At 31.8% G+C, this 23771-nt stretch overlaps 3 protein-coding genes across 3 annotated transcripts; all 3 read left to right on the top strand.

The window, feature by feature from the left end:
* The first annotated feature begins 1033 nt into the window (after nt 1-1033).
* LOC107936247 (repetitive proline-rich cell wall protein) lies at nt 1034-1967 on the top strand. Its single transcript, XM_016868939.2, has one exon. It carries the CDS (start codon nt 1066-1068, stop codon nt 1741-1743), a length of 678 nt encoding a protein of 225 aa, XP_016724428.2. The 5' UTR covers nt 1034-1065; the 3' UTR covers nt 1744-1967.
* Nucleotides 1968-12985: 11018 nt separating this feature from the next.
* On the top strand, nt 12986-13912 carry LOC107936248 (repetitive proline-rich cell wall protein 1-like). Its single transcript, XM_016868940.2, has one exon. The coding sequence runs from the start codon at nt 13000-13002 to the stop codon at nt 13690-13692; it is 693 nt and encodes a 230-aa protein (XP_016724429.1). The 5' UTR covers nt 12986-12999; the 3' UTR covers nt 13693-13912.
* An 8382-nt stretch (nt 13913-22294) lies between these two features.
* On the top strand, nt 22295-23425 carry LOC121203085 (repetitive proline-rich cell wall protein 1-like). Its single transcript, XM_041088158.1, has one exon. It carries the CDS (start codon nt 22389-22391, stop codon nt 23196-23198), a length of 810 nt encoding a protein of 269 aa, XP_040944092.1. The 5' UTR covers nt 22295-22388; the 3' UTR covers nt 23199-23425.
* The last annotated feature ends 346 nt before the right edge of the window (nt 23426-23771 follow it).

Below are 23771 nucleotides of genomic sequence, written 5' to 3'. Positions count from 1 at the left end.
AGTGTGAATTCATTCGTATTGAAATGATAAGAAGTAATAAGAAAAGAATATAATTGATGTAAATCCTTGATAATATGGTTCTTCATATAAATTTCAAAACCTCCAAGTTTTTGTTGTATCTAAAGGACATATAAAGTATTTTAATTTTCTTTTTTATTTATTTGTAATCTATGATGATTGAAGGTCAATAAATAAAATATATGAATTAACAAGTGGTTGGGTGCAATGGTAAGGTAAATTGTTTTTCTAAGGGAAGGACTCAAGTTCGAATCTTGGAAACAACATTATTGGAAGGGGCAATCACAAACCTTGAACTTGGACCATAAAACGAACATGAAGAATATTAATAAATAAATAAAAGATGCGAAGATACCTATAAAAAGGTTGAGGGACTAAAATGACAAGGGATGAAGTTAGAAGATTTTATATTGAATTAGCCCAAGGATCAATTAGCCAATCACCCTATGCTATTTTGAAGAGTAAGTTCACGTCCCTTCACTCCAATCTTTCCGTCGTTCATATTTTTCAAGAGAAAAACCTTATCTTCACATCTAAAAATTCAAAACTCTGACTCTTTTTAAAGAGATTTTTTTTATTCCAAATTGATACTTAGATTATTATTTTCGCTTCAATTTATCTTAAGATAAAATATTGATAATAAAAATGTAACATATTGCTAAAATAGATAAAAATATGCCTAAATACTAAATTGAAAAAATATAATTCCAAAATAAAATAATTAATTAAGTATTTTATGATAACTAGATTGATTTTATGCATTTGATATTTTGTTATTTCACTACGATCTGTACGGCAACACTCGTATAATTTTATTCAATCATGACAGAGACTTGTGTATCCATAGTCCAAAATTTCAACTAAGTGGGGACCTAAGTGGACCCTATTTCATTTATGAACCATTTAAAAGATTAATCACCATCTAGCTGACTATTCCAAAGGTATGAAAACAATAAAATTGTTTGTCAATTAGGCTAACAGTAAGGCTCCTTTGCCACTATAAAAAGGGCTCATCTTATAGCACCATGGAAAGCAAACACTTCAATAATGTCTACCACACACTTGCTAATATTGCTACTTGGAGTGGTGGCTCTCGCCACTCCCTCTTTTGGTACCTATGAGTCTCCCAACTATGGGAAGCCCCCTACTCCTGTTTATAAACCTCCTAAGGTGAAACCCCCACCTTATGAACATCCTGTTTATAAACCTCCTAAGGTGAAACCCCCACCTTATGAACATAAGCCCCCTGTCTATGAACCACCAAAGAAGGAAAAGCCTGAGCCTAAGCCACCAGTTTATACACCTCCAAAGAAAGAGAAGCCTGAACCCAAACCACCAGTATATGAACCTCCAAAGAAGGAAAAGCCTGAGCCTAAGCCACCAGTTTATACACCACCAAAGAAAGAGAAGCCTGAGCCCAAACCACCAGTATATGAACCCCCAAAGAAGGAAAAGCCTGAACCTAAGCCACCAGTTTATACACCACCAAAGAAAGAGAAGCCTGAGCCCAAACCACCAGTGTATGGACCACCAAAGAAGGAGAAGCCACCGGCTTATAAGCCTCCAAAGAAGCCACCAGTGTATGAGCCTAAGCCACCAAAGCCACCGGTTTACACGCCACCAAAGAAAGAGAAGCCCGAACCTAAACCACCAGTACATGAGTCTCCCAAGAAACCACCGTATGGTCACTATCCAGGACACCCTCCATTGGGGAAGCCTCAATAGAGAGATCCCATCGGCTAGCAATCCCAAGAACCGAGCTATTATGACTAGCTAAATAGATAAATTAGTATCCATGCAATAAGAGCTGCTTAATACTCATGTTCTGTTTTCTTGTATGTTATGTATTAATGTTTTCTTTTACTAGCGAGAGTGCTTATGGCAGTACTCATTGGAATGCCTATTTTATGTCTTCTTATTTCTCAATGAGCAATATCCTGATTTCAACACAAATATTCCAACTGACAACTGCGGGATTACTTATCATAGACATTCTTGTATTCTCATGCATGTGCATGCCTTTTGTTCATCCAAAATAGGCCCAGATCAACACAACATTACTTAAGTTCCACTACATGCATGGAGGAACGGTGGCAATTATGTTGGCCTAACATTACACAAATAAATCTAAGGTAATGATGAATATTATTCCGTGATGAATATTATTCCGACCCTTCATGTTTTATGCATGTTTAACACTTCATGTGACATATATTTAGATATGGTTACGAGAAATGATGCTTCAACGATTCTCAAACTTAAAAAAAGAAAAAATAATATACCTATATTTGAAGCATACTCTTATCAAACAATAACAATAAGATCCGAATAACATTGATGATGCCAAATTCAATATAGTCCCCAAAAATGCTAATTACAATGTCCTTCATATGAACAAAAAAGGAGGGAAAAAAATACATCACCTTAAAGAAAATTTGCTAGAAAACTATGCAATTTTATCTCTGTGAATGTTTTTCAAATTTATTGTTATCTGACTAATTTTATTCTCCTTTAGTTTTGCCAAACAAGTAAAGACAAAGTTAAGCAATAAAAAAATGATTTTTTTTTTCAAAAATAAATATTGCATTATTCTTAAAATATATGTCATAATGTCTCAAATATGAATTTATTATTATATAAAATTTGACCTCTTAACATATTTTTTTGAAACCTTTTATATGCATGATATTATACTTTATGTAACATTTTAATTAATTTTATGTAGTACAACTTCGTAAACTTTCAATTGCTATTATGTGGTTACCTAACCTTATCAATGCAAGGCCCCCAAGTGGAAAATTTGCAGCTTATTACATAGTTAGAGGTTTAAATTATGATTGGTGACGATGTCAGCTGCAGGAGTTATGTAGCTTAAAATGTCAAATCTTCGAAACCAGCATTCAAAGTTGACTTCCCTTCACTGTGTTTTGTTCCCTTCCCTATTTTTCAATACCTAAAGATAATTTTACCTGCTCAACACCCTTGTTTTTAGCTCACGTTTTCTATTGTATTCAATGGGTTAATATAACTTTTAGTCCCCAAACTAAGTAATTAAGTCTACTTTGATATTTGAACATGTTAATTAGGTCATTTTAGTCATTAAATTAGATCCCATCCAGATTTCATGATGTGAAATTGTATCATTTATCACTTTTTTTTTCATTTTCAAGTAACGACTTAGTGTAACATGTCACATCATCAAAACATTTACATTTACTCTGTTTAGGGACCAAAATGAACCAAATTGTTAAATTTAAATATCAAAGTAAATTAGAAAAAAATTACAAATACTAAAACCTACCTAATTACTAAGTTTAAAAACTTAAAAGATGTTGTAGAACTTTAAAGTTTCAAATTCTAGGCTCATTATAAGTAAATTTAGTATTTATATTGGGATGTCTTTTAGTTTGTTACTTTAAAATTTTAATTAATTATTCAATAATATATACACGTAATTATGAATTATGATTGTAACTTCTCCACGTATTATTTACCCAAACAAAAATAAATACACGAATTATTAAATTTGAGATTCAAATTCATAAATTACTTTATATATATTAGCACCGACATACACACCTAGGCATCCATTTCTTGCTTTCATAAGTTCAAAAGCGATGAAGAACCTTTTGTTTTTTTTTCGTTTTTCAAAGTTCTAACTTTAATTAGAAAAGAAAGATTAAAATCATTCACAAGTGGGTAGCTTTGACCATATGTTGCTAGTCTTTTTTTTCTTACGGCTGCTTTTGGAATGAAGTGGTGAGCACTCACTCATATGATTCCACTTGTAGGCTAAGTTATTTTTAAAATATTATAAAATATTTGCACCTATTTTAATCTTTTAAACCTTTAAATGAGAAAAGAAATATGTTTAAACACGTTTAAATTTTAAATTTAGAATATATATTTTTAAAATTTTTGTATGAATTAAAGAGAATTGAATCATAATTTAAGTATGTAGGGTGAATTCATTTCACCCATATGGAAATGATAAGAAAAAGCACGAGAAGAAAATAACCGATTTCTTTTTTTCTTTTATTTACTTAAAGAAAACCGACATGTTGAAAGAGATCTTGTTGTCGTTTCGTGCATGGAGATTTTGTTGGTGGAAATAGCCATTACCTAAGTGTTTGAAATCAAGAAACCATGAATGTTGACCATTTGTTCCTTGAGGGCCAAATCCACGTTACGTTCATTTTATCCATATATTATATTAACCGAATTCTAACTTTTTTAATTGATTAATTAGTGTTGGAACATTTTTAAATATTTAGTGTTTCAATAACTATAAATGAATGGGTGTAATTAATCAAAAGATTATATTATTTGATTTTCTAAAAAAAGAATTATAACTATTTAAATAATATTATTTGAATAGTTATAATATTAAATGAATAATTATGAGTTTATTTTAAAGACATTATTATTCAGAAAGACACCTATTGATGAAAGATGTCTCTATGAAGAGACAAGAAAATTCCTATAAATAAGAATGAAATTTCATTTGGAAAACATACCAACAAATTCTAATATTATTTCTTTCCTTCCTTCATTTTCTAATATTATTAGATTATTCTATAAAGTATTATTGCAGAAATTCTTTGTAGAAATTGAGTTTTTGTTATACATTGCTCAATGCGTAATGGACTATTCTCGTCAGTGCAAAACGCAAATAGTCATTGGCTTCATTGTATCCTCAAGGTTAATTTGCTTGGAACTCATTTGCACACCGAAGATAGGTGGGGGTGAATATAACCTTAAAGATAGTGGTTTGATACACGCCTTGGAACCTTGTCCTATTTCTTCTTTTACTGTTCAAGTTTCGTTTGTGTGTTCGAGATTTTCCTCACCGAAGTTTTGTACTAACAATTTAAGGTTATATTTCATTATAACTACCACAACACAAGATAGTGGAACACTAAGGGAGTTGGCTTCCAACTTTGTCAAACTTAATCGGTTTGATGGTGGCAATTTTCGGCGTTGGCGGAAAAAGATGTACTTCTTATTATCAAATTTGAAGATTGCTTATGTTTTGGATACTCCAAGACCTAAAGAGAATGAAAACAAATCTGTTGCTGCAACCCGAGAAAGATAAAAATAGGACAATGCTGACTACATGTGCATGAGCCACATATTGAATGGTTTATCTGATGGTTTGTTTGACACCTACCAAAATAAGGTCACCGATAAAGAATTATGTGACAAATTGGAGACAAGATATATGATCAAAGATGTTACAAGTAAGAATTTTCTTGCCAGTCGTTTTAATAATTATCAAATGGTTGATGGTCGTTTCGTTATGGAACAATTCCGTGATATAGAAAAGATGCTGAATCAATTTAAGCAATATGATATGAAAATGGATGAAATAATTATTGTATCCTCCATAATAGAAAAATTTCTTCCATCTTGGAAAGACTTTAAAAGAAGTCTAAAACATAAGAAAGAGAAAATATCTCTTGAGGCATTGGCAAATCATCTTCGTATTAAAGAAGAATATCGAAAACAAGATCAAAACCTAAATTCTAAAAATGCCAAAGTGCAAGTTACGGAGGAAGTACAGACTACTAAACCATTCAAGAGAAAGTTCAAACAGACTAATAGAGCACCTAAGTTCAAAAAGAAACAAAAGGGCTCATGCTATCATTGTGGAAAGTCGGGACATTTCAAGAATGAATGTTGATTTTTAAAGAAGAAATCATCTTCTAAGGCTGATAATAACGAAAAGTTCATTGCAATGATATCTAAAATTAATATGGCACAAGATGATAGTACATGGTGGATTGATACCGAAGCAACCAAACATGTGTGCAAAGACAAAAGCATGAAAATGACAATATCTTATACATGGGAAATTCTTCCACCGCAGCAATCAAAGGCAAAGGGTCTGTTGAACTACAATTCACTTCTGAAAAGGTTTTAACCTTAAATAATGTATATTATGTACCAGAAGGTAGGAAGAATTTAGTGTCTGGAAGTTTGTTGAATAAGTTTGGTTTCAAACTTGCTTTTGACGCAGATAAGTTTATTTTGTCTAAGGGAGGAATTTTTGCGGGGAAAGGGTATATGTATGAGAGTATGTTCAAACTCAATATTATTAATAAGAATAAAAATACTAATTCTGCTTATATGGTTGAATCTTTTTGTTTGTGGCATTATAGATTAGGTCATTTGAATTATAGAAAATTGAATGAAATGTATAAGTTAGATTTAATTCATGTTTTTTAATAATAATATTGGAAAATGCAATATATGTATGTTGACTAAAATTATAAAAAAAACCCTTTCCTAAGGTTAGAAGGAAAACAAAATTGCTTAATTTGATACATAGTGATTTATGTGACATGCATAATACTCCTACATTAGGTGGAAAGAAAAATTTTGTTACTTTTATTGATGATTGTTCTAGATATTATTATGTATATTTATTAAATTCAAAAGATGGAGCGCTTGATAAATTTAAAGTTCATAAATCTAAAGTTGAACTTCATTGTGAATCATTTATTAAGTGCTTAAGATCAGATAGAGGTGGAGAATATTATAATCCAAGTTATTTTGAATCCACTGGAATTGTCCATCAAGTTTCAGCCCCTTACACACCACAAAAAAATGGTGTAGCTGAAAGGAAAAATAGAGTCTTGACTGAAATGGTAAATTCAATGTTATCATATTTAGGTCTTGGACAAGGTTTTTGGGGAGAAGTTGTTCTAACAGCTTGTCATATATTGAATAGAGTTCCTAATAAGGAAACTAAAATAACCCCTATGAAAAATGGAAGAAAAGGAAGCCAAACCTTAATTATTTGAAGGTTTGAGGTTGAAGGTTTGGGGTTGTAGAGCTATTGTCAAAGTTCTAACACCTAAACGTAAAAAGTTAGGTGAAAGAGGAATTGAATGCATATTTATAGGAATGCACATAATAGCAAGGCATATAGGTTCATGGTAATTGAACCAAATGATTCAATTTCAATTAATACTGTTATTGAATCAAGAGATGCTATTTTGATGAAAATATATTTAATTCTATATCAAGATAATTACAGCCACAACAATTGATTCATTCTTCAAATGAGAATGAAATTCCACTGGAACAAACTGATAATAATGATGAATCTTGTCAAGAATTAAGGAGAAGTAAGAGGATTAAAAAGGTCAAAGATTTTGGACCAGATTTCATTATGTTTCTTGTAGAAGGAAAGGGTGAAAGTATATGTAATAATATACCTTATTGTTATAATACTGAATCTTATCCTTTTACATTTGAAGAGGCAATGAAATCTCAAGACTCTGCTTTTTGGAAAGAAGCAATAAATGATGAAATGAATTCAATAATGGGAAATCAAACTTGGATCTTAGTTGACCTTCCACCGGGTTCCAAACCAATAGGTTGTAAATGGATCTTCAAAAAGAAAATGAAGGTTGATGGAACCATTGATAAATTTAAAGTAAGGTTGGTAGCCAAAGGTTTTACACAAAAACAAGGTATTAATTACTTTGATACATATGCTCCAGTAGCAAGAATTGCTACAATTAGACTCTTAGTATCACTTACCTCTATATATAATTTAGTTGTTCACCAAATGGATGTTAAAACTGCATTTTTAAATGGTGAATTAGAAGAGGAAGTGTACATGGAGCAACCAGAAGGATTTGTTGTTCCAGGACAAGAGCATAAGGTATGTAAGCTTGTTAAATCTTATAAGGGCTTAAACAAGCACCAAAACAATAGCACTAAAAGTTTGACAAGGTTGTTTTAGCTAATGGCTATAAAATAAATGAATCCGATAAGTGCATATATAGCACTTTTGAAAATGAAAACGGTGTCATAATTTGCTTATATGTAGATGACATGCTCATTTTTGGCACGAATTTGGAACAAATAGAAAACACAAAGAAATTCTTGTCAAACAACTTTGCTATGAAGGATATGGGTGCAACAGATGTTATTTTTGGGATTAAAAATAACCCGAGATGAAAGCACTATAGCTTTATCACAATCACATTACATTGAAAATGTGCTTAAAAAGTTTGATCTTTTTCAACTGTATACTAACATCTACACCCATGGATCCTCAAATAAAATTAGTATCTAATGCTGGTAGGAAAATTGATCAATTGAAATATGCAAGTCTAATTGGTTGTCTTATGTACATAATGATTTGTAAAAGTCTAGATATTACATATGCTGTTAGAAAATTGAGTAGGTACACAAGTAATCCAAGTAGTTTGCATTGGCAAGCTTTGAATAGAGTACTTAGGTACTTAAAGAAAAATATTAACTATGGATTGTGTTATAATGGATATCCTCCAGTTTTAAAAGGGTATTTGGATGTTAGTTGGATTACAAGTTTGGAAGATCATGCATCTACTAGTGGATGGATCTTCATTCTTGGTGGAGGAGCCATTTCTTGGGGTTCCAAGAAACAAACATGTATTACTGATTCCACCATGGCTGCAGAATTTATTGTATTAGCCGCTGCATCTAAAGAAGTATAATGGTTAAGAAATTTGCTTTATGATGTACCTTTATGGCCTAAGCCAATTTCATCTATTTCTATCTGTTGTGATAGTGAGGCTACTTTAGCAAATGCATGTAGCCAAGTATATAATGGAAAGTCTAGACACATTGGATTAAAACATAGTTATGTTCGACAATTAATCTCTGATGGAGTGATCACTATTAATTATGTGAGGTCAAGTGAAAATTTGGCGGATCCTTTGACAAAAAGTCTTACTAGAGATGCAGTAAAAAGGACCTCAAAAGGGATGAGACTCAAGCCCATTAATTAGAGTCACCCATGATAGAAACTCGACTCAATGCTTGGTATAACATCAAGTCTTGAGTTCAATGAGAAAAAGTACATCATTAGTTTGTGACTGTTAGCACTATAAATAAATCCATCCTAAGATTAAATTGCTAGGTACTCGTAATGATAAGGGAATGATGAGTAATGTACTCTTAATGGACCTATAACATAAATATGTTAGAGTGTTATAATTATGGGAACACACTTGATGGGATCTACCTATGTGAGTGGAAGTGTGGTTGTTTCTAGGAGCTCAAGGGCTTGGCTCTGACAACACTCATAAAAAGAGGACACAGACACATGGCCATAATAGTGTCCCTAGATACTATGCATTGACTGATGTTGAAATCATTGTGTGAGATGTGTTCGGTTAATCAAATGGAATAGTTGGTTTAAAGCTTAGTCTACCATGCAATTTCGATTAACTTTAACATATATTCACTAAGTGAAGGTTCAATCGTAAGATACCTTCATTTATGCAAATTGATTTCCAAATAATATCAAAATCTAAAAACTTTGAAAATGGGGGTAGATTGTTGGAACATTTTCAAATATTTATAGTGTTCCAATAACTATAAATGAAAGGGTGTAATTAATCAAAAGATTATATTATTTGATTTTTTGAAAAAGAACTATAATTATTTAAATAATACTATTTGAATAGTTATAATATTAAATGAATAATTATGTATTTATTTTAAAGACATTATTATTCAGAAAAACACCTATTGATGAAAGATGTCTTTATGAAGAGACATGAAAATTCCTATAAATAGGAATGAGATTTCATTTGGAAAACATACCAACAAATTCTAAATATTCTTTATTTTCTTCCTTAATTTTCTAATATTATTAGATTATTCTATAAAGTATTACTGCAGAAATCCTTTGTAGAAATTGAGTTTTTGTTATACATTGCCCAGTGCATAGTGGACTATTCTCGTCAGTGCAAAACGCAAATAGTCATTGGCTTCATTGTATCCTCGAGGTTAATTTGCTTGGAACTCATTTGCACACCGAAGATAGGTGGGGGTGAATATAACCTTAAAGATAGTGGCTTGATACATGCCTTGGAGCCTCGTCCTATTTCTTCTTTTTCTGTTCAAGTTCCGTTCGTGTGTTCGAGATTTTCCTCACCGAAGTTTTGTACTTTTGTACTAACACTTAAGCTGGAAATTATCATGTATGTAAATTTCAAATTTTAATTATATGTTGGTATTATAGGTGGATTTTAGTTCAAGTCAGTCAGTTTTTGTTTGGATTTTTTTTAGTTACTAATCTATTTGTATTATAATAATTTGATTATAGTTGTTCGAATATCTTTGTATCTGACTATGTTGTGATAGTTCAATTCTATTGGTTCTGGATTTGTATTTGTACTTCGATTGTAATATTATGTAAACTTTAAAAAAATAAAGATTTTTAAATAACATAAATTTTTTAATGTTTAGTAACAAGATATTATTAATATTATGTTTGGGTAGATAAATTATAAAGTGTTGATCTCAACCAATTGTTATCATGCCAAGAAACAGAGTACAAAATAGAAGCGGGCACTTTTGATGACATTACAAAAAAAGAAGAATAATAGGGAACAAGAAATTGTTTACGCATTAGTTTCCTTATGTTTGCAGAGCTTAGTTCAATAAGATTAATCCACTATCTTTGAACTCAATAAAACAAGTGATCCTAGTTCTATCTCTCCCAATATAGAGTCCTTGCTTTTGTACTCAAAGACTAAATCTCTCACTACTAAATTTCCTCCTTGAGAATTTAATTTGTAAAACTAATAACAATAGGTTTTACTATCTCAAATGCATTCTCACAATAACGTTACTCTTGGAACTGATAAATGCTCTTAATACTTAGTAAATAAATTTATACAAGTTTCTCAAATATATAGAAGTTTTCAAAACTTGCTAATATATTAAGGATCAATTACAATCCCTTCTAAACAACAACTAATATAGCTGAATACAATATAATAATGACCAAAGTAAGGTGGACTGTTGGAAGATAAACCTTCAAGTTTTGTCCCAATCCAATCCTTAATACATGTTCCTCCAAACGGACTGATCTTCTTGGATAAGCTTGAATAATTCCACAAAATCAACATAGTCCAAAGATTTTATTTCAATAATTTGCCAACATCAAATACGACAAATAAGATTTTATCACAGTGGTGTTGGAAGTGGGCACTTCCATTGACACATAATAGCCACTTCAAATACTTGCTCAACAATCTCCCCTTTTAAAATTTTTAGAACAAAACCAAACAAGACATGAAGCTAATCAACCAAACCAACTACAACTCCCCCTTAGCATAATTCCCTCAATCCAACTTACTCAAATTAGAACATAATTAAGCATATTAACCATTAATGCTTTGTGTAAAATTCTCATTAATAATCAAAAGCTACTTTTTCCTTCATTGCTTCTTTTGTAGCTTCAACAAGCATTGTGGGCACACCTGCTCGCTTCATCTTTTTATTTCTTTACTAAGTGGAGAGTGGAACATTGGGACGCTTGATCCTAGCTTTACCAAAAAAAGCTTTCTTTAAGAGAGCATCTTCATCAAAGCTCGAATCATATTTAGTCTTTGATTCATAAGATGATTCAAAAGGGCTTTCTTCAACAATCTTTATTTTATTGCAAATCAACTGTCAAATGTATTTGCTAACCTAATAAGAGGAATCAAGTCTTACAAATTAGCTGGAAATGCTTTAATTTAAATCAAAGTCTCGGTAGATCAATCTGTTAAATTTTTTTTAAAGAAACGCAAGCTTGAAATATAGTGGATCAATTAGTTCCAAAAATGAAAATTTTCGTAAAAGAAAATAAATAATCAAGATTGACATATAGCGGAGGTGAGTGCTCCTAAAAAAGACCCAAGACATAAATAATTATAAAATTATAATGTCTCGAAATTTTGAGTGTCGAATTTCACGAAATTCTGATAAAATTATCGTAATGTTTATTGAGAATTAATAGTACTATAACTACCTAGAAAACTTCTATTAATGCGAAATTTATATTGGAGATTCAAATTCTAAATTATTAAGTTAGTGGTAATTTGGTAATTTTGAGTTTTTTTCTTTTGTTTGAGCTAAAGATTAAATTGAAAGAAAAGAAAAAAAATCGAGTGGTTAAAGGTTGAGAGACTAAAATGGACAAGGATCAATTAGCCAATTACCCTAAGCTAATTTGAAAAAAAAAATTCTTAATCACTTTCATTCATTCTTGTCGCCATTCATATTTTTTTAAAAGAGAAACCTTGAATCTTCCTTTCAGCGAAATATACCGATTTCAAAGGGAAAATTCGAAACTCTACATCTTTCTAGCGATTCTAATCAAACACAATAGGCGAGGAGTGAAGCGATGAGGATAAAGCCCTCCATGAAACACCTTTAATCACAGTCTAATCTTTGGTTCCCCGATAAATACAACGTCGCTATAAAACACTACAATGCTAAATTTATCAATGTTTTAGTTTTATGTACCAATTTAATCTATTGTTCATGTCTCAAGCTTCTTAGCTTTTTAAAGAAAGTAATACCTCATTGAAATAGAAGTAAATATAAATTTGGATACATAATGCAAAAGTTTAATTCACCATTTAATCCTTAAATTATATCTGTTTTTTGGTATTTAATTTTTTATCTTTTTTTTGTCACTTAAATTATCATTATTGTCTCAATTTAATAAAAAAATTTAAAAATTGTCAATAAAAACATAACAGGTGACACATTCTTATCGAATAATTTTTGGATAAAATGATAACAAAATGATAGTTTAGGTATGAGAAAAAAATACTTAAATATATTTCAAAAATTAAGTATTTTACCATAACTAGATTTATTTATGTATTTGATTTTTTTTTTGTTTTTGTTTCACTACGATACCTACGACAACATTTCTATACTTTTCCTTAATCATGACTAAGCCTTGTGTATCCGTAGTAAGCCTTGTGTATCCGTAGTCCAAAATTTCTACTAAGTGGGACCTCAATGGACCCTATTTCATTTATGAATTATTTAAAAGATTTACTAACATCTAGCTGACTATTCCGAAGGTATGAAAACAAGAAAATTGTTCAACACTTGGGCTGTCAATAAGGCTCCTTTACCATTATAAAAAGGGCTCTTCTCATAGCATCATGGAAAGCAAACAGCTCAATGATGTCTACCACACACTTGCTAATATTTCTACTTGGAGTGGCCGCTCTAGCCACTCCCTCTTTTGGTACCTATGAGTCTCCCAACTATGGGAAGCCCCCTACTCCTGTTTATAAGCCTCCTAAGGTGAAACCCCCACCTTATGAACATAAGCCACCTGTCTATGAACCTCCAAAGAAGGAAAAACCTGAACCTAAACCACCAGTTTATACACCACCAAAGAAAGAGAAGCCAGAACCCAAGCCACCAGTATATGAATCACCAAAAAAGGAAAAGCCCGAACCAAAGCCACCAGTTTATACACCTCCAAAGAAAGAGAAGCTTGAACACAAACCACCAGTATATGAACCACCAAAGAAGGAAAAGCCTGAGCCTAAGCCACCAGTTTATACCCCACCAAAGAAAGAGAAGCCTGAACCCAAGCCACCAGTGTATGAACCACCAAAGAAGGAAAAGCCTAAGCCTAAGCCACCGGTTTATACACCACCAAAGAAAGAAAAACCAGAACCCAAACCACCAGTTTATCAGCCTCCGAAGAAGCCACCAGTTTATGAGCCTAAACCACCAAAACCACCAGTTTATGTACCACCAAAGAAAGAGAAACCAGGACCCAAGCCACCAGTTTATGAACATCCAAAGAAACCACCGTATGGTCACTATCCAGGACACCCTCCATTGGGGAAGCCTCAATAGAGAGATCCCATCGGCTAGCCATCCCAAGAACTGAGCTACTATGGCTATATAGATAAATTAGTATCTATACAATAAGAGTTTCTTCCTACTCATGTTCTATTCTCTTGTATGTCATGTAGTAATGTTTTCTTTTACCTGCGAGAATGCCGATGGCAGTACCTATTGGAATGCTTATTTTATGTCTTCTTGTTTCTCAATGAGCAATATCCTGATTTCAACACATATATTCCAAATGCCAACTGCAGGATTACTTATAATAGACATTCTTGCATTCTCAAGCATATGCCTGCCTTTTGTTCATCCAAAATAGGTCCAGACCAACACAACATTACTTAAGTTCCACTACATGCACGGAGAAACGGTGGCAATTATATTGGCCTAACATAAAAAAAATAAATGTAAGGCAATGCTGTATGTTACTCTGACCCTCCATGTTTCATGCATGTTTGACACTCTATATGACACATTTTTAGATATGGATATGAGATATGATCCTTCAACAATTCTCTAACTTTAAAAAGAAAAATTAACGTATTAATATTTAAATCATACTCCTGTCAAGCAATAACAACCAAATTCAAATTCAAATACCATAGATGATGCCAAATGCAATATCCCTCCAAAATGCTAATTACAATGTCATTCAGATGAACAAAAAAGGAGGGAAAAAATGCATCGCCTTAAAGAAAATTCGCTTTTATTGTTATCTGACTAATTTTATTCTCCTTTAGTTTTGCCAAACAAGTAAAGACAAAGTTAAGCAATTAATACATAAAAAAATATTATGACTTTTTTCAAAAATAAATATTGCATTATTTTTAGAATATATGTCATAATGTCTCAAATATTAGTTTATTATATACATTTTGACTTCTTAGCATATTTTTTTTAATATCTTTTATCTGCATGATATTATATTTTATGTAACATTTTAATTAATTTCATATAGTACTACGTCGGGAACTTTCAATTGCTATCATGTGTTTACCTAACCTTACCAATGAAAGGTCCCCACTGCCCCGCCATATGTTTGAGAAGCGGAAAATTTGCAGCTTATTACATAATTGGAGGTTGAAACTAGGATTTGGTGTCGATGTCAGCTGCAGGAGTTATGTAGCTAAAAATGTCAAATCTTTGAAACCAGCATTCCACTTTGACTTGCTTTCCACTATTTTCAATACCTAAAGCAAATTTTACCTGCTCATGATCCTTGTTTTAAGCTCACGTTTTCTAGTGCATTCCATTGTACAAGATTAAATTGGTAAATAAAAAATTAGCCGTTGAATCGGTTTATTAATTTTTAATATTTTTATTAATTTTATGAATTTTTAATATTGTTAAAAACCAATGAAATCAAAAACTAGTGTTGAAATATAATATTTATAATTTTTTTATATTATTTTTAATTTACTATTTGTTTTGTAAAAAAAACTATACTCGAAATCAAGTAAATATTAATCACGATAGGATGCCAATCAAATTTTGGTGGTACCAATGAAAGCTTAGTTTAATAATAAAGAGGAGACTTTAAAATTTTGAGATCCCAATTTCTAATATATAAATGTAACTATCAATTACGATTGTGACTTCTCAACAAGTACATTTACAGAAAAACAAATACAAATACACATATTATTAAATTTGAGATTCAAAATCGTAAGTTAGTTTATGTATTTTTTACACCGACAGACACAATTAGGTCCATAGAAAACTACCAATTCTGATAATTTTTCAAAGTTTAAATTAAATAAAAATTATGATGATAATAATAATAACAAATTGATGATTACAGTAATGAGAAAAGATGACTTTGGTGAGATTGAAAGCATAAAAATTTAAAGGTTTTTAACAACTTGTTTTTATCTTATTCACAAGTTGGGGTACCTTTGACCATATGTTGCTAATCTTATTTTAAGGCTGTTTTGTTGTAGTGCTAGGAACTACACATACGCGGAAATGAAATTCATATTTTATTTTACTTTTATTTTTTTGTAAAAACACCATCCTCAACATAATTTTAACTGATATAACATTAATTTTAACTTTCAATGTTTACATGTTTTATTAATTTGATCTAAATTTTAAAAGATTCAATAAATTTAGCCTCAACATTTATGTATATGTTGCTAGCTAAATTTGTTAAATCGTTATTAAATTGACAAAATGTGTAAACTTTGAAGGTTAAATTTGTTATTATATCAATCAGAATTATTTACAATTGAAAAAAAAATTAGCGCGGTAATTAATTGTCCTTAATTGTTCTCTTTCAAAATTGACAAGAATTAAATTACTTCGATTTAAAAAAACTTAATTTACTCAATTTCAAAATTAAAAGAGACTACATTACCTTCTTTTAATACAATATCCTTCCGAACCTTTAAAAATCGATCATATCCCAAATTTTGTGTGTGGTTAAACTATGGAAAATAATAAAACAAATTATCATATTGATTTATTTCAAATCAAATCCGATTTCTAAAACAATTTATAGAAAGATAGAAATGATATTTCGCATCTTAAAAAAATAATTACTTTTTTTCCTAATTTTTTCTTAAATTGAAATAAATAAAAACTAAGTAATTTAAAGAAAAATAAGAGCATTCAACTCTCTTTACTTTCTTTTAAATAAATTTGATTTCTTGTCTTAAAAAAATTTATGAGTAGTTAAAGTTTACCAATTGAGATTAAATAAAATGGCCGGATGAAACACTAAATTTACCGACAATGTTTTCTACAGTCAATTTAGTGACATTTTAGTTTTTATGCGTCAATTTATCTGGTGTTCATGTCCCAATCTTCTTATAAAGAAAGTAAATATAAATACCTCATGGAAAGAGAAGTAAATATAAATATGTATACATAAGGTAAAGATTTAAGTCATGATTTAATCCTACCGATTGAGTCTTTATTCAATTGGTATGGACATTATTGCCAATACAGGAGGATGTGGGTTTGAATGTGTTAAAGCGCATTATCCTCCTATTTATGGGTTGGAAGAAACTATGGATAGTTCTAAGCATTGTATAAAAAAGAACACAAATATGACCATAAGTTTTTCTTCAAAGTTAGAATATGTCATAAGTTTTTGTACTCTTTATAAATTTAGAATTTAATTTTTGTATTTTTACTTTAGTCTCTCTACTTTTTAGATTTCAAAATTCAGGTTCAACTGTTAACATTGTTAATATTATTTTGTTAAATTCGGGTTCATTACAACATCATCTTTTAGTAACATTTTGAGCCGTCTATGGGCCAAGCCAAGGCCCGATTCCAAAAAAATTCAAGCCCAAACCCATTTTCGAGCTGGCCCATCCAAAAAATTCGTTTCACTATTCAAAAATTAATAAAATATTTAAAAATATTTTTAATTGATATTTATATAGTTTTATAATTAAATTTAAATAATATAAATATTTTTTTCTTATTTAAATTGAATTATGACCAGGTTGAGCCGGTCTGAGGTGCAAAAATATTTGTCCAAGCCCGACTCAAGTCGGACTAAGCCTATTGGGCTACCCAACCCTTGATCATGTTTAGTTACTGTCAAAACCTTTTTTAAAATCGACTTTTTATTTTAAAACAAAAGAAAATGGGGTCGCCACCAATCATTTTTATGAGGTGTGATCGGATCACCTCGTAATTTTAATAAAATGTTTGATTTATTAAAATGATTTTCAGTCTACAAAAATCCAAGAGATAGGTTTGGGAGTCAGTTACGCACGAGGAAGGATTAACACCCTCGTGACGCCCAAAATTGGTACCCAGTTGATTACTTGATGTCTTAGTGTCGAAAATTGAAAATTTGAAGAGAATTTAAAACGCGATCCCTTTTTGTATTAAGACATTACCTAACTATATTTAATAGAAAAGGCTTTATTCCGAATTAATCGAGAAAAAGGATCATGCCCCTTGAGTTAGGACACGACACCTTTAGCTTTCGAAAACCAGAATAATCGTCGTTTTGATCGTTACTTAATTTTTTTTGTTATTTTAAATAGGATATTCGATTATTTCAGTTCTAAGAAAATGCCATATTCCGTAAATTAGGAGCACGACTTCTTCGAATCTCAAAAATAATGAACATTACCTCGGTTTTGAATATTTTATACGAAGATAACTCTTTTCTGAAAACGATATATATATTTTTAACAAAAACTAATGAATATGTTGTGATATAATACATGAAATGATGATAATGAAATAAATAGAAATAGCCATGTAGGTAAAAATGGAAGGATGATATTGGGGTAATAAACAAAATATAGAATAAAAATAAAATAAATAAAAAAACGTCTTGATAAATGATGATAGTATTGCAACTACAATAACTATGAGAATATCAATTTTGTAATAATAATAGTAATAGCACAACATAGTTATTATTATATTAATAATATAAATAAATAAATAAAATAATGATAATAATAATGATGAAGGAAAAATAAAAATAAAAGTGTATAAACGAAAAGGAAACGTAAATAATATAAATCTAAATGCTAAAATAAATGGCATAGTAAATAAAACGGCAAAATTAACAAAACTATGGATTAAATTGAAATTTAAGTAAAAATTAAATTATAAATCGCAAAATAAATAAAGAAAAAGGGAAAATAAGGACTAATTGAAACGTAAATGACTAAATTAAAACGCGATGCAAAGTTTCAAGGGCTTCGAAGAAATTAATCCAAAAAAATACACGCGTTCTTCCCCGTAGGGTCAGCGGTCTGAGGACCAAATTGAAAATGAACCCAAATAAAATGGCCTAATTTCTAAAAAGAAAGAACAGTGAAATTAGGACCAAATTAAGGTAACTCAAAAGGCGGAAGGACTAAAGCCGCAAAAATCCCCCTAAAACACAAATGGATCCTAAGGGTGATTCAGGTCGGGTTGGCGATTCGGCCCCAAAACGGCGTCGTTTTTTGGCATTCTAGACTCCTTCGAAACGACATCGTTTATCTCAATCTATATAAGTTAAAAAATATTAAAAAAAAACTCATTCCCATTCATTTAAAAAAAAGGTTTCCTATTCCTTTTTTTTCCCTCCAATCTCTCCCATATCCAACCAAGGGCCGCCCTGTAACCTCCGGTGGCTGAAAACTCCCAAAAGAAAGCCTTTTAGATCCCCCCTCTTCGAATAGAACACAGATCTGGGATTTAAATTCCCAGAAACCTAACCGACGCTCAGCAAAAGGAAAAGAAACCGAAAGGTTTCACCCTTTTTTGACGAGGCCTTCGACGGAACCCTAAAGGGTTCCTAGGCTCCTTAAGTCAGAGGAAAAGGACCTATGACGGCGGTGACGATGACAATTTTCAAGTAAGTATTTTCCCTTTTTTGGGCTTTGAAAAAAAAATCCTACCTTTTTGAAACTTGATGCTTTTTTTTTGTATTTCTCTGTCCAAAAAATACATGGTGGTTGTTGTGACTTTTATAGTTGATTTACAACATCGTTTATGCTTCTTCATTTTTTACTGTCTGCTTTTGTTGTTTTTGCATTTGATGTCCTTGTTTTTCTTTTGCAGGCGACGGTGGAGGGTCAACAATGATGACGGGACTTGAGCCTTGCCATTTTGGTGCAAGGGCGGCAAGGGCGCATCAGGCCTCGGCCGGCGAGCACGCTAACGTGGGGTGCGACGCAGAGGCTAGGGTTTCTATTTAGTTTTTTGAAAAATTAATGTTGTGGGCTTTAGGTTTTTTTCTTTTGGGCCATTTGGGCTTGTAAGGCCCAATTTATGCCCGGACCTGCACCAAAGGAACCAAATAATTTACAAAAAAATTTAACCCAGCTACAGCAGCCCAAACAAGCCCAAGGTCCCCAGCCCAAAATTGAGGCCCAAATACCCAAACCTCCATCGGACGCAACAGTTAGTCAAACTAAGGTTTCAGCTTTTCTGAAACCCTAGCGCTGCCACCGTCACGTCAATGCAAGTGGCACAGCTGCCACCGTCCCATCTGCACCTGCTCTCTGCCTCTGCCACCGCCACACCTGCTTCACCCACTTGCCTGTAGAGAAATGACAAGCAAAAATAGATTAAAAATATTGTAAAAATGGCTATAAAGCCATAGCAACCATTGTAAAATGGGTTTTTTTTTCTTTCTTACGAACATTGAGAGAAAAAAGAGAACATTTTGAGAAATAAAAAAAATAGAAATCGTTTTTTAAGGTGATTGCTTTTATTTTTTGCTTTTGTTTTTCACTTATTATTATTATTATTTATTTTCGAAATAAAAGAAAAAAGGGAGGAGTTTTTACCTCTGTTCATCGGTGCCGGAGTGCTCGAGAAGCCGAGGGAGCGCGTCGGAAGAAAAAGGAATTTTTTTTGACTCCTCGCTGCCGCGTACGGCGGCGTAGGCGACGGCGACCGGTGGCCGATGGTCGGAGCCTTCGTTGGAGGCTGGCCGGTTTCTGGGGAAGAGAGAAAAGGGGGAGAGCATTTTCAGAAATTTTTTTGAAAGAAAGGGGAAAATTGATTTTTTTTAGAAAATTTTTAACTTATATAGGGGTGATAAAACGACGTTGTTTTGGCCTAGATCCAAAATGCCCAAAACGACGTCGTTTCGGAGCAAACTCGAGAACCGACCCGACCCACTCTAGTATCCACGTGTTTTATTGGAAGGGTTAATTGCAACTTTAGCCCTTCTGCTTTTTTAATGTTTTTTAATTAAGTATTTTCTATTTTTTTAATTCGGCCCTATAATTTATTGCGCTTTCAATTTGGTCCCCATCGAAGCTGCCCGTTTTCGAGGCCTGGATAAATTTCCTTTTTGGTCCCCTTCATTTCGCCCGTGTCACAAATTTAATCCTTTGCCTTATTTTATTTCCGATTTCTCCCCTCGAATTTTGTTTTATTTTCAATTTAGTCCCATTATTGTTATTTTTATTATTATTAAACTAATTAATTTATTATTATTACTTACCTTAGTATTATTATAATTATTTACTCATTCATACCTCTTTTAATTTCAAATTTAGTTATATATATACATACATACATTTTCATAATATATATCAATGTACACGTATATATTTTTTACAACTTATTTATATATACATACATACCCGTATATATATTTTTTAATTTATATACATATCTATATATATATCTATATACATTTATTTATTTATTTATTTTCATGAATATATATATACATACTTATATATATTTTTTACATTTTATAATTTTTATATACATATATATACATACATATATATCTTTTTACATTTTTATAATTTTATTCATTTTCTTTATTTATTTACGTTTCCATTATTATTTTGAAAGAATGTTTTAATTTTATTTACTTATGTACTTGTTATTTTGTATGTTATTGATTTGTCTTTCTATTTATCTTATTTTGTTGCTATTGCTCGTATTATTTTTACACCATTGCATTCAATATCGTTTTGTTACGCATATTAACACCTAGTTTCATTTCTACCATTTCGTGTTAGATTAATTTTATTCAATGCATAAATTATGATTTTTGAATAAGCAAAATCTCGTGTTTAGATTCGAGAAGGTCATACCCTAACTTAAGGGGTTTCGATTTTCACAATAAATCTAAATATATGGATATTTTCAAACTCAAGTTATAAACGATCTCGGGAATTAAGAAGAAATCGTGTCCTAACTTATTGGGCATGATCCCTTTTTTTTCTCAAGTTTTAAACGGTCTCGGGAATGAAGAAAAGATCGCATCCTAACTTACTGAGCATGATCCCTTTTTAAAATCTGAAATAGCTAAATATCTTTTAAATAAGTAAATTTTTGGCATTCATTCGCGCATTGGGAATTCAAGACATTGTGTCCTAACTTACTGGATATAATTCTCTTTCTCGATTAACGTGAAATATGCCCTTTTCTCGAAAATTTTCAACATTTCAATAAAGGATTGTATTTTAAATCTCTTTAAAGTTTTCAATCTTCGACACTAAGACATTAAATAATCAATTAGGTACCAATTTTGGGCGTTACGAGGGTGCTAATCCTTCCTCGTACGTAACCGACTTCCAAACCCGTTTTCCTGAATTTCGTGAACCAAAATCGTTGTTTTAATAAAATTAAATTGTTTATTAAAAACAACCACTTTTCAAGGTGGCCCGATCACACCTTATCAAAAAGGACTGGTGGCGACTCCCATTTTCGTTTTCATTTTCAAAATCCAAGTCGATCCCGTTTTCACAAAAAAATGGTGTCAACAGGGCTTGTAATATATCGGGCCCAATTTGTAAATGGACTTTTATTCATTTGGTTTTATTTATTTTATTATTTTTAGTTTATAGTGGGCCGGACAAAATTGGCTTGTTACAGTTACGTTACTACCAAGTGAACTTTTTTTTATTTTAAAAGATCACATCAACAAATTTAATAAAAAAAATGAAAACAGGACTTAAAATTTGAAAATAAAAATATAAGCATCAAATTCTAAATTTTGAAAAATATAGGGACCTATGATATATTTTTTAATTTTCTTCAATCATGACTCAGTCTTGCGTATCCATAGTCCGAAATTTCAACTAACTTGTACCTACATGGACCCTATTACATTCATGAATAATTTAAAAGATTTGATAACATCTAGCTGACTATTTACAAAGGTACATAAACAATAAAAATTTTTGACACATGCGCTAACAACAGCGCTCCAAAACTACTATAAGAAGAACTCTTCTCATGGCACCATAGAAAGCCAAGACTCAATGATGTCTACAACACACTTGCTAGTATTGCTACTTGGAATGGTGACTCTCACCGCTCCCACTTTTGGTACCTGCGAGTCACCAAATTATGGGAAACCCCCTACTCCAGTATACAAGCCTCCCAAGGTGAAACCACCACCATATGAACCTAAGCCACCGGTTTATACACCTCCAAAAAAAGAGAAGCCTGAACCCAAACCACCAGTGTATGAACCTCCTAAGAAGGAGAAGCCTGAACCTAAACCACCAGTATATGAACCTCCAAAGAAGGAGAAACTTGAGCCAAAATCACCGGTTTATGCACCTCCAAAGAAAGAGAAACCTGAACCCAAACCACCCATATATGAACCTCCAAAGAAGGAGAAGCCCGAGCCAAAGCCACCGGTTTATACACCTCCAAAGAAAGAGAAACCTGAACCCAAACCACCAATGTATGAACCTCCAAAAAAGCCTCCAATGTACGAACCTAAGCCACCAAAACCATCGGTTTATACACCTCCAAAGAAAAAGAAACCTGAACCCAAACCACCAATGTATGAACCTCCAAAAAAGCCTCCAATGTACGAACCTAAGCCACCAAAACCACCGGTTTATACACCTCCAAAGAAAGAAAAACCAGAACCCAAGCCACCAATGTATCAACCTCCCAACAACCCACCAATATATGAGCCCAAACCACCTAAGCCACCAGTTTATGCACCACCAAAGGAAGAAAAGCCAAAACCTAAACCACCAGTTTATGAGCCTCCAGCATATGAGCCACCATACGGTCACTATCCAGGACACCCACCGTTGGGGAAGCCTCAATAGAATGCTCCCATCGGCTAGCCATTCCCAACAATTGAGCTACTAGAAAAATTAGTATTTATAATAAGAGGAACTGCCGGCTGATGTTCTGTTTTATTCTTGTATGGAATGTAGTAATGTTTTCTTTCATGTTTGATGAGAGACCAGTTGCTCATGGCTGTACTCATTCGAATGCTTATTCTATATCTTCTTGTTTCTCAATGAGCAATATCCTGATGATTTCAAATAAATTTCAAATACCAATTGCACGATTATTTGTCATAGATTTTGTCTTGCTTTCTCATTCATGTGCAAGCCTTTTTGTTCATCCAAAATAGCTCTGGATCAACATAGCGTTTACTTATGTTCCACTACATGCATGGAGAAATGGTGGCAAATATATTGGCCTAACATAACAAAAATAAATCTAAGGCAATGATCTACATTACTCTGTCCTTTCATTTTTCATGCATACTTGATATTTTAATGCATATTCAGGGGCAAAGTCAAATTTGCTGATTAAAGAGGGGCGGGTATTTAAATAAAATAAACATATTCATAGTAGGCCCGACCCATTTTTAATAAGGTATTTTTAAA

This window comes from Gossypium hirsutum, chromosome D02 (genome assembly GCF_007990345.1).
Source record: "Gossypium hirsutum isolate 1008001.06 chromosome D02, Gossypium_hirsutum_v2.1, whole genome shotgun sequence".
Lineage (NCBI taxonomy): Eukaryota > Viridiplantae > Streptophyta > Magnoliopsida > Malvales > Malvaceae > Gossypium > Gossypium hirsutum.
This window is presented reverse-complemented; position numbering and strand designations above follow the sequence as displayed.